Source organism: Coturnix japonica, chromosome 7, assembly GCF_054131305.1.
Source record: "Coturnix japonica strain WE chromosome 7, WE-NBRP24, whole genome shotgun sequence".
NCBI lineage: Eukaryota > Metazoa > Chordata > Aves > Galliformes > Phasianidae > Coturnix > Coturnix japonica.
The window spans coordinates 4,497,046-4,509,793 of NC_140669.1; the positions used below are offsets into that span (position 1 = coordinate 4,497,046).

The following is a 12,748-nucleotide window of genomic DNA, read 5'->3' on the forward strand; positions in this document are numbered from 1 at the left end:
GTTTTTGTTGTAACAGAGGTACTGTGAAACAGGCTGTTCAAGAGATCAGTTCCAGTGTTCCAATGGTCAGTGCATATCAGCAAAATGGAAATGTGACGGTCATGAAGACTGCAAACTTGGGGATGATGAAAAAAATTGTGAACCAGGTATTTTTTAAAAAAGTAAATTGAGATATACTTTCTTCTTTTAAATTTGTAAAGCTGTGTATAGCCAAATAATTGTTGCGAAAAATGGTATTTAATTAAAGTGAAATATAACTCAGCTTGTAGAATTCTTCTCTGAAAAAAAAAAAAACAAAAAAAAACCAGTATTACTTGGTATGATCTGAGAGTGTCAGGAGACTTTTTCTGGTGTTCATTCATAAGGTCCTTTATTTTAGTCCATTGTTTGTATCTTGGAAAATGTGGTTATTTATATTTACCAAGTTTTGGTAAGCATTCTCTACATCAGTACAGCATTTGCTATAGACTTCATAAGTCCCCTGTTTTCCTCTCTGATAGAAATGTCTATCTATATTTTAAATAATGATTAATATATGTCTATTTAAATTGTAATCATGCATTTTTCACAAAATTGTGGTTTAATACAGATTAAGTTTGTTTAATTATAAGCACTTACTAAATCTTAGGAAAACACTAAGCCAATTTTGACTAAGGTGTTTTTTTTTGTTTGTTGTTTTGTTTTGTTTTTAAATATACTATTTTCCATTATTACCAAGCATAAGGGAAACAAATAAAGAAATTTCCTAGTGATAAAGTATTCATAACCTTTTACTATTGTTACACACTTCACTTAGGATGCGAATTTGGTTTCATTGATGGAAAAGCTTATCATCTACCAATACATTTTTGCTTGCTATCTTAAAGGAGATAAAGACATGAAGTTATAAAGCAGCTTACACATAAGTTGTCTTTTTCTAATGCTAAAATATGGGTTTATAACCAGCATCTCCAACCTGCTCTGCAAGTGAATACATCTGTGCAAGTGGAGGCTGTATTTCAGCATCTTTGAAATGTAATGGAGAGTATGACTGTGCTGATGGATCCGATGAGGTAACTGAGCAATTTGTGATGCTTTTCCTTCTGTTCTCTGATGTTAATTTGTAACTATTTGGTTGGAATTTTGGGTTGGTTTTTTGTTGCTGTTTCTGTCATCAGGCAAATCCCTTCAGATAACTTAGCCCCATGATTTGGTTTCTGTGGTACTCACATTGGATTACATCTGTTTACAGAAGAACAATTTGTTTCCCCTGAGTCAACACCTGTATACCATTCTGGGGCAGTTTGTTTCAGGGAATTTTCAGCTTGGAAAAGTATGTGTCACATTTTATTATGTTATTGTTTTTGTTTATTATTAATTAGTTCTCTTCTGTATTCATAGATGGATTGTGTAACGGAATGTAAAGAAGATCAGTTTCGATGCAAAAATAAGGCCTACTGTGTCCCTGTCAGATGGCTTTGTGATGGAATCCATGACTGTGTGGATGGTAGTGATGAAGAAGACTGTGTCCAAGGTTGTGTTCTTAGTGGTATTGTATTGTTCCATCAAAGAAATCAGCAATACATCCAGTATTACTGGAATGCTGTAATGTTGTTATTTAAAATGGTCTTGTGAGCAATAATAATTAGAATGCTATGAAATATCATTATAAACCTTTAAATAAATAAGCATAAAATCCCAATTTTCTTTTTAGTTCCATGTACACAAAATTCTACATCTAACACGAATATGAGGCCTCAAGTCAAATTCTACTCAGAGCACAGAACTGTGCACATAAATTGATTCACACAAACTCTATGCTTATGACTAAGATTCCAAATGTTATTGAGAAATACATGTTTCAGTCTAATTCCCAATGCTGTTGAAATTTCAGCAGTCTTGTTCTAATATATCTTTTCCACTATGTATTCATATATATTTGTATACATATAGTTATATGCACATGGAAATGCACAAATGTAACAATTAAATATTACTGGAGAAATTATCCACCTACCACCAATATTTCCTCGCTAACTATGCCCCTTGCTAGAACATCTAAACATTTCTGGAACACCTCCAGGGACAGTGACTACACCACCTCCCTGGGCAGCCCATTCTAGTGCCTGACCACTCTTTCAGATAAGAAATTTCTTCTAATGAACAACCTGAAACTCCTCTGGCACAACTTGAGGCTGTTTTCTCTAGTCTTACAGCTATTCCTACTAGCCATATCACTAGGTACATGTAGCACCTTATCAACTATAGGAAAGACAGAACTTCTCTGTCAAAGAAACTTTTAAGAAATTAAAAATTTTACTTAGCTCTTTGTCAGATTGTTGGCTTATTATTCTTGATATTTGTTTTTATTTTCTTACAAATGAGCCTAGTTCTGTGAATTAGACATCAAGAATTATGCATGTAAATATATTCTATGCAGTACAATAGTAAGTAATAATAATTAGATGATGCAAGCAGTTGCAGAGCAAAACATCATGTTATCATGTTGTAAATCTGCTGAGCAGCAACAGTTACCGTGGGGTGGAAGAGTTTACGTGGGATAATTACATTTGTCTGAGAGACCAGAAATTGGAGAAATTTAGACATGTTCAGACACTAAAGGTGTCATATAACTGTATTAAGAAGACAGATCAACAAAATGTTAACTGTTCAGGAAAGAAATCAACAACTCTTAGTGCATTCGAACCTGCTTTTTAAAAATATGTTAACCACGAATCTTTAAGAACAATGAACTGTAAATAAGTAGTGACATGCTTATTTAATCTGAAGTCTACATTATTCTTTGGATGGCATAATGGAGCTTCTGTGAGCTGCAAATTACTTATAATTCAATAAGAAGCCTTGTGCCTTGTTGCTTATTGTTGTAATACTTTGCATTTCTGTCACAATTATGATTTCCCTTAGAGAAATCTATTCTGTAAAATAATTATAGAGGGCAGAGCAGTCACATAAAACAAATGCCAGTTTATCTCACTGATAACTAATTTTTTCTTCTTTAGAAATACAGCGAACACAAATGGAGTTTTACTCTACAGCATTTTAAATGATTTCCACAGTAGTTATCTGTAGCCCACTGTGCATGTTTTAATTATCACTTTTTTTAAAACCTATTATCCAACTAGTATTTTTTCCACAGTGATTAAACAATTGTTTAAAGTCATGTCTTTTGTAATTATAAAATACTGGAGTTGTATGTATTTTTCCGTGAATGATGATAATATTTCCTACAATAGGAGTTAATTGTACTCAGTAACATAGTGTGAGAGTTCCCCAAATCCTCTTACACAGTAGGTATTTCATGCAAATTAGTGTTCTGAAAAAATAAAATTCAACCTGTTTGAAGCATTTATAGAGGAATAAAGCATTATTTTGACTATGGGAAGATGTGAACATGGCCTTGAATGAAAAAGTGGAAAGCCACAGGAACTTGATCTTCTGTAATGGACCCAGAGGAAATGTAATGTGCTGAGTAAAGAAACAGAGAGATTTGGTGCTATGATATAAAATTTCACAACCTCCTCTTCTGAAAGAAGGGTTTTTTTTGTGTTATTTTTTTTCCTTCCATCCTTCTCCAGGAACAGAATCTATACCAGAAAAATGAATATTTTTATCAGGAAAAAAAAAAGAAGAACTTTAAGAAGTTTCCATAATTTCATTGGTTGTTGGTGGTAAAATTTAGTCATAGCATCCTTGAGACAAAATATCTTATTACTGCTGCACATCTTAAAACTGATTCCAACTTCAACCAATTTAATAGCTTGAACACTGAAAACATTTTCTCTTGCCTTCAGTTATGTTTTGTTGGATATTTCAATCAATACCAAAGTTACACAGACAAAACTATTTTGTTATGTGTTCCGTATTTATACTAAAGATCCTAATTGGTAATTTCAGAAGTTGAAAAAGAGTATACTAGTAGAGGTCATCTACTCTGTGCCTAAATCTAGGTCTTCCTAATAACAGGGTTTACAGTTGATGGGGTTGCTATAAGCCTGGTCAGGTCTCACGGTCCACAGAAGAAATTGTTCATACCTTATAGCTAAAGGACAGCCATCACTTTGTCTCTTCTTAAAGCAGTGCATATCTCAGAGAATGAGAGTAAAAGTTGGTAGAGCAGCAGACATTCGCATGAAACAACCTTGGATTGAAAAATCAGGGTGAATTTTCTTAATAAAACAGTTATGAAAAGAGAATGAAAGTAGCGTGTGATCAACTAAGATTTTGCCTCTTCAGCTCTTACATTTGATATTTAATTCATTTAGCTGTGCTACATGTGCTATTCTCTACAGATAGTTTATGTAAATGTTTCTACTAATTTTGTCAATAACTGGCTTTTGTTTCTTTGTTTCTTTATTTCTGACCTCTTTCTTTCTCCCCAGGGGGTAGTATATGTAGAGCTGATGAGTTCTTGTGCAACAATTCCCTCTGCAAACTGCATTTTTGGGTTTGCGATGGAGAAGATGACTGTGGAGATAACTCTGATGAAGTCGCTGAAATGTGTGGTATGGCATTAAATTTCTGCATACCTTTTAAGTAATAAAGCAAATAACTGATTTAGAAATGACGCGTAAAATGCATGAATATATGAGGATATACATCTAAGTTGTCTTCACTTAACCTTTCAGTTACCTTAAACTTTCAGTAGAGTAATCTTTTGTAACTGCTAAGTTAGTGTTGTATTACCTGGCACGTGTGACAGTGAAAGCTGCTCTGATAAAGTGGATGTAATTCACCTTCCTTCTTTTCAAGTTTGCATTATTTATCTCTATTGAAAGTACAGGTTAGGTATTTAATAAAAAGTGACCTGAGTCTTTCTTAAGTTATGTTTATCTGGTAGTCATGTACTTATTCTAAAAACAGAGATTTTAATGAGATTACTCTGGAGAATATTCTTTACAGCCATATGCAACTTTTACAGCTATAATTAAGCTTAAAATTCTGTTGAACAACAGCCATTGAAATCCCTAATGCAAACAGGTGATGAGCATGTTGTTACAGGTTTTCATTGTTCCTGCTATTCATACAATTTTGGATAGTTGTGAAAAATTAGTCTTTTTATAGGAAATACACAGATGGAAAAAAATATGTTTCTGTAATGATCTGTGTAGATGATTAAATATACGGATTCCTTTGTTTTATTTCTGACGTATTTAATGATTTTCAAAAAAAGTATAATATTCCATATCACACATAATACTTTTCATTCCTAAAAAGGAAAAGCAGTTCCGAAAACATTGTTAGTACATTTCGTATCACGACTTAAAATCAAGTACATTCTAAGGTCCCTTCCAACCCACACGAGACTGTGATACATTCGTATGCCATGTACAGTTGTGATTCCATGCTTGCTTATTGCCGTGATAAAGAAACATTTTAAAAGATTCAAGAAATATAACTGGGTAATAGCTGGTTTTTATTTTTATTTTTTATTATGCAGTGAAGTTTCCATGCCCTCCAACAAGGCCATACAGATGTAGAAACAACAGGGTTTGTCTTAGACCTGAGCAGATTTGCAATGAGGTTGATGACTGTGGTGATAACTCCGATGAAGATCACTGTGGTAGGTGACATTACCTTTCAAGGCATTCTGATCAAAGGAAAGAACTTGAAGGCAAACTTTGTTGCAGATATCTGCTTGTCCTTCAGTAAAGCTTAGCTGGAGGTTAGTAGATCATAGTTAGAAATGGAAAGAAATTAGGCTTGAAAGAATTGCTTGCTGCTTCATGGTCATTCCAATTTCAATGTGTCTAAAATAATCTAAAAAATCTTACTTATTGCTTAAGTACTGATTCATTTTTCTTACTCATTTGTAATTATGTAGATAAAATCACATATAAAGCAAGACCATGTAAAAAAGATGAATTTACTTGTAATGATAAGAAATGTATTCCAATGGAGCTACAGTGTGATTGGTTTGATGACTGTGGAGATGGTTCAGATGAGCAAGACTGCAAAATAAGTGAGTTTGCTTGATACGTTTTTTTCATAATTGTAGTAGAAAAGAAGTAATAGGTCAAGACTAATAAACTCGTCTACATATAACCTTCTCAACAACATACAATTTTAACATAGGTGTAACGTGTTACCTACCTGCACAGTATCTAAGCAGATGTACACAGTCTTGTGTCAAGATAAAAGCTGATTTTATAGCAACTCAAGTTGTAGTAATCATAAGAGTAGTTCTTGAGTTTTTGGAATAGATCAAATATAAGTGCATTGCTTTTTACTTCATATCTGCAGCAGGATGAATTTTAGTATTAAAATTATTGATGTGTGAAGTACGATATCTTGACTAAATAGTATCAATTCATATGTGTGTGTAGATAAATACTGTAATGTCATACATTTGTTTAAAATTTAGCTTTATTTTTCTGTAGAAAGATGCATGTGACAGTTTTTGTTGGTTTATCTTGGTGTTTTTAGCAGTGCTATTTTTAACAGTTAAGACAAGTCTATTGGAAATGTTAAGACATTTTATGTTTAGGTGTCACTGAATATACATGTGATGACAATGTGAACCCTTGTGGAGATGATGCGTACTGTAATCAAACAAAAACATCCCTACTGTGTCAGTGCAAGCCTGGGTTTCAGAGAAATGAGAGGAATAGACAATGTGAAGGTACAGACCTTTTCTATCACCTTTCACCTTAAACTATTGGAAGTCAAACTGGCAGTCAATTTTCAGTGCTATTGAAGGAGATGTCCATCACGTATATATTTTTCCTAGACTACATCCTGTTTCACAGCTTTGGGATTGAGAATTAAGATAAGAAGCTGAAAGAATTTAAAGGTTGTAGATATAAGCATTTTAACTGGAGAATTTATCAAAGATTAATGTTGATTATGCAAGTCAAAAGGTTTCAAACAAACATTAGATGATTTTATAATTTAAAATGTAAATGGATGATTTGGGGTTTAATAGAAGAGTTGACCAGGCAATTAGGACTAGCTTTTAAAAATGGATGTGGGAATATTTTGAATACTTAAAAATAATGAAGATACGTAATACTGAAAACTGAAATGAAATCAGTTGAAAGTAAACTACTTTAGAGAATGAAATCCTAATATTTATTATAGCACACTGAGCAGAAAAAAAAAAAAAAAAAAAAGAAAAAAAAAAAAAGATCTGGTAGTTATAAAAAAATATAAGCCTATCTTCAGAAGAATTCATTGTGAATTCACTTCCGTATTGGTGAGAACTACCTTGCATAAAAATTGCAGATCACTGCAGGGTGACAATCAATGTGAACAGTCTCTTAAAATATAACATCATGAATTGGCTTTTTGGTACAAACTATACACTTGAAGTTTTCCAGTAACAAGTGATTGTGTAGTTTTGAGTATAACAGAGATAGATATGTTCTCAAAGCTGATTTCAAGCGCTAATGATGATAGGTTAATATAGAAAGGATGGAGAAATAGTGTAAAATAAATTTAAAAAATCTAAGCTCTATTGAATGCAGTGGGAATAACGTTAATAACTGCAGAAAGCTTCAACTGTTATAAGTTATGGTATGCTTATAAGTTCACTTTCTTCATCTGCATTATTGCACGTGTTTAGAATGTGTTAAATAATAGGGTACTGTACTATAGATACATAAATTGTATATTTTCTTACAGACATAAATGAGTGTATGGTATTTGGTGCTTGCTCCCAGCATTGCAATAATGTTAAAGGGTCATACAGATGTGCATGTGAGAAAAATTATAAGGAATGGAATAACAGTTGTAAAGCAAAAGGTAAGGTTAAAAAAATAAATGGACAATACTAAATCATTTGTTATTAATATGGTTGGTAGCACTGATAGTTTGCATATAAAAATTGCTTTTAGATAAATATTTCCTGAATAGTGCATGGCAGTATTTCTCAGAATCACTCAGATTTATGTTTCATTGATGTAAGCAGTAAATTCTTATAACTACCATAAAAATGAACATACTTAATATGAAAGTTGGTTATAAGTTGGTACTGATCATTTTTATTTTTTTTTTTCAATCTCCAACTTCTATTTGCAAAAATATACAAATACAAAAAGGATAAAATGATAATGAAAAGAAAACAAAACAAAAAAACAAAGGATACATACTAGGATTCTTGTGAGCATTCTGATTACGTTTTAGAAGCTTGAGGGAAGGATCTCCTTAAATAATAATAGGAATAAACTAAATAGAATTTGGAGTTAAAATGTTTTACTTCAGACATGTAAGGGGAGCTTTTCAAATTTAGTTGTCTTAAAACAGGTATTTCATGTAAATCAGCTGTCCATACCACATAGTATGGAAGGTAGATATGCACTCAAAGACTGAGTTTCTGTCTTCCACGAGACAGGTGTATCATACAAAAGAGAGCAATTTGTTTTGTCTGTTGTAATTTCTAAATTCATATTACAAAAAAAAAACAAAAAAAAAAACAAAACAGAAACATTCCAACTGCCTGAGTAAATTTACCATAATTACCATAATCTTTATGGATGTATGTCTGAATAAGTGAAAGTATGAGGTAGCTTCTCACCCACGATTTAGTGAGATTTTAATGTAAATGTGATTTATGTCTGCACTTGGTCTTCAGCACAGCACCACTGTTAAAATTGTGGCTCCTTGTCTTTGTGCATACATGGTGCACAACTATGAGCAGTAACTAATCAGAGTTTTAGGGTCTGTAGAGTAATATTTATAACATGCACCTTAGAATCACAACAAAACGAATCGCGTTAATCCCAGTCCTTCCTTCTCTGTAGAACAGATACATAAGGGGTAGGTAGACAGCAGTAGCCAAGGTCTTGCTTTATTCACGTTTTCTTGATGGAAATTTGTTGTGGGAAGATCTATTCATGAGTAATTAAAAATTTCCTCCATATACAACATGGTCTCTATCAGGATGAATAATCATTACCTGAAGAGGTAACTGAAGAGGTTCATGTGGGTTTATTTGTATGTTGATTATGTAGTCTCATTTGTCACAGACTGAGTTTGAAATCATTTATGTTGAAAATGGTGCCAAATTATGAAGAATGGAGTTCTATCCTGAGCATGAATGCCTTTCTCATCCCAAACAATCAGAACATAATTTTGACATTAAAAAAAAATGGTCAGAAAAACACTGATTTTTGCATTAGTTGACATTTTCCTTATTTTTGTTTCATTATAATAATCCCTAGGCTCTGAAGAACAAGTTCTCTATGTTGCTAATGACACTGACATCCTGGGTTTTGCATATCCATTCAACTACAGTGATGTTCATCAACAAATATCGCATATTGAACATAATTCAAGGATAACTGGAATGGATGCATATTTTCAAGGGAACATGATTGTTTGGAGTACTCAGTTTAATCCTGGAGGGATTTTCTACAGAAAACTTCATGACGAAGAGAAGAGGCAAAGTAATAGTGGTTTGATAGTAAGTAAATAAATAAATAACAAGAAGTTAAAAAAAAAAAAAAAAAAAAATTCATTTCCATTCACTTTTTATTTTTTTTTATGATAACATGTTGATTCAGTGAATCAAAATATTGCTGTGCTAATTAATTTATTCTAATGATATACATTAGATTAAATGAGTATGGCTTTCCATTCAAGACTGACGTGCTTTGTCAAGTCTCTAAGAGAACACCAATGTAGTATTTAAATTTTTTCTAACCAGCAATATTCAAACACTAAAGGGAGATGTACTGCAAATGTGGAGTAATTCTACTGTAATATTTTTTCACATAATTGGAAATTTCTAGACAGATCACTATATCAAGTTCTGTAAGTAAAGGAAGAAGAAGCTTGTAAATCTTGTGAAGTTAATGTGTTTGGTTTCTTTGTTTTTATTTTTAATTATTTATTTTAGTTCTTTGTGGTTTATATTCAGATAAGTTTTGCAATGGTAAGTGCAGTCTGCTGATCTGCAACTGCTTTAATGGATCTGCATTTTTTTTTATGGGTGCATGAAACAGAACATAACCTTCCTTGAGATTTCTTAATAGTCTGGGGGTTGTAATTTTCATAATGGATTCACTGTTATCTCCCAGCTTTAAACTAACAAAGAAAAAATGTTCTTACAATTACTGTACTTTTATATTGCTTTATATATTTCTGTTTTGCCATTACGCCAAAATACTTCTTGGTCACTTCCTCCTTGTATGAGGCTACCGAAAAGGAGCTTTGTTTTAAGCAAAAGCTTTTCTTTTTTTTTTTTTTTTTTTTTCTTTATATGCTATTTTTCTCCACATCTCCTGGTAGGTAGATTGCTAACTCCAGTTTCAATGGATAAGTTTTCAAAGGTTACATTATAACTTTTATTTCTAGACTTTGATATATAAATCCAGATGGCAAACTTGAACAAACTCACCTGCATTTTCAGGTAATTGCATTAGTGCAAAAATCCATCTCAATTGAAATTGCTCCATGGAATTAGCATATCAAGAGAGCTCCTCAGAGAATAGCTTTAAGTATCTCTTATATTTCTCTGTGAAAAGGGCTTTAAACTTGGCACAAATTGAAGCATTAAAGGAAATAGTAAATATCAACTCTTCAGAGTTTATTGACAGATGCAGAAGAGGATTCTGATAGAGTTGATACACGTGAATTGGTGATAACTGGTGCAGCTGCTTACTGGTATAATCCTTTGAGAGAGGATTTACAAGTTATCTGAGGTGAATATTCAACATAGTTATTTGCCACTTAAACTAGAGTGCTGCATTTCATGGAGGAGAATACAAAGCTGAACATTAAAATAATTGTACTGTAAAGCATGAAGAAAAACATGTTTTGTGGTGTATTTAGTCACTATATTAGAAGCTTCCTGGAGGCTTTACTGTTCTGAGAGCTTAGAAAGGGCCCTTAACCACTCCTACCACATGTCCATCTATCTACTCAAAACTGTGCTGCAGGACTCAGAGAATTTCAATCCGTGGCTTCAAATAGAAACAATTTCTAGACTGCTTTCTCTAAATATTATTTTTGCAATGTTTTTACCCACACAAGGCATTTTTTAGTTGACAGGAATTGAGCTTGAAAGTGGTCAAGCTGGCATGTTCTGTACATGAGTACAAACTACCTTAGTTTAAGATGCGATTAGGTTTTAAACCCCCAGATTTTCTACTACGTTGTAGTAAATTATATTCAGCATCTGTGTCGACTGTAAAAATAAAATATTGAGGTGATTTGACTCCTGTATTTTCGACTGTGTTCTGTATGCAAAAATTGTTCATCATTAACATAATCCATATGAGGTAAAAGCTCATTTACAATAAATAATTCTCCTAGACAGTACAAGAAGGTGCGTAAGACATCAGAAACGTGGTATGGCAAGGCTGAAACATAATGAAGACAACTGAGAATTAAACGTCCATAGCATCAGCTTGTTTTCTTTTTATTCTTTCTTTTTAATCTCTTACACCAGATGGTGGCTTTCCCTTTCTTATGGTTGTTATCTCCTTGTTAATTTGATATTTAATATGAGTCCCAGCTTTACTGGAATTTCACTCTTCCTGCGTGGATGGGGAAAAGGGTCTGTGTTAGAAGCAACCCAGCATTGTGCCAGAGTGTTTTGGTGATCCCTTTTTCTTGTCTGTGTCATGGGATCTTGTGTCACTTGTTTGCTAGGTTCCAAAAACCATAAAGAAACAAAATTAATAAAAGCAGTGATTCATGAACAGTCCAAAGGAAGGCCGTGAACTGTGTTTGCCTTGATAGCTCCTGTCCTTTTAAAAGAATATTTGGTTTCAGTGTTGTAGTTTGTTGCTTTCCAGGTAGACCATGAATTCTCACAGTCTCCAAAGTAGTAGCTGAAGGTGTTAGGTCATTAAAGGCTTCTGAACACAGGTAGCTGAATATTATCTTGAATTAAAAGGCATTTGGATTGAAAAAAATAAAATAAAATGAAAATTCAGAGAATAAAAATACTGTCAGTTATCTTCTGTTTGAAATTTTTGAAGCAATACATAAATAACAAGGAAAATAGCAGGGTATTGCATGCACGTACTATACTTCTTGAAAAAAAATAATTTATTTTTGCTGTATTTGCTAATTCGGATGCTGCCCTTATTGTTTTGTAATAATAATAATAATAATAATAGTAATAATAATAATTATAAAAATAAAAAAAATAAAAAACCCAACATGATGCTTTTTTTCACCTAAATTAGCGTGATCCTGTTTTTAAAGTGTTTGTTTCTAAATGCTGTGTTTAATATATATATATGTAAATTTATATATAATAAACTTTTTATTTAAATGAACATTATATATATATATATATATATATTGTTCTAATGCTCATCTAAATAAAAAGTTTAGGTTCTGTATGTCTTTAGAACATTCATTCTGTGATATTTTTAGAAGATGAAAATTTTCCGGACTAAATTCACCATTATAAGTCCTGTTTTTCACCCAGAGATGGAAGGTTTCATAGAGTGGAAGGTTTTTGCTCGTAATTTAACTTGATGTCATCATACATCAACCAGCAAATAATTGCATATGTATTTAGTTCACATAAGTATTAATTTTTGATGATATGCTGCATTTAGGTAAGAAATAACTGGATACAGTTTTGTAGATTTTATTTCTCTCCAAGAATGTTAATGAACTACAGAGAATTCTGGTCATATCTCTCTCCTGTTTGCAGTATGAACTTTTACTGTTAACCGTATTTTAGGAAATACGCCTTAATTGTAATTGTGAAGTTATAGATGAGTTATTACTGTTTATAATCTCAAAGTTTTCATCAGCCAAGCCTTGTTTACATATGGAGCTCAGTTTT

The 12,748-nt window shown here is 32.4% G+C and overlaps 1 protein-coding gene across 10 annotated transcripts in view; it reads left to right on the top strand.

The window, feature by feature from the left end:
* The window catches only part of LRP1B (LDL receptor related protein 1B), a 553,348-nt gene that overhangs the window by 498,048 nt on the left and 42,552 nt on the right, over window positions 1-12,748 (top strand). For all 10 annotated transcript variants that reach the window (XM_015869156.3, XM_015869153.3, XM_015869152.3 and 7 more), the window contains 9 exons: window positions 17-146; window positions 946-1,052; window positions 1,381-1,513; window positions 4,380-4,502; window positions 5,438-5,560; window positions 5,822-5,959; window positions 6,485-6,619; window positions 7,621-7,740; window positions 9,159-9,400. In XM_015869156.3, coding sequence (XP_015724642.2) covers window positions 17-146; window positions 946-1,052; window positions 1,381-1,513; window positions 4,380-4,502; window positions 5,438-5,560; window positions 5,822-5,959; window positions 6,485-6,619; window positions 7,621-7,740; window positions 9,159-9,400 — 1,251 coding nt within the window. The remainder of the gene's footprint in view (window positions 1-16; window positions 147-945; window positions 1,053-1,380; window positions 1,514-4,379; window positions 4,503-5,437; window positions 5,561-5,821; window positions 5,960-6,484; window positions 6,620-7,620; window positions 7,741-9,158; window positions 9,401-12,748) is intronic.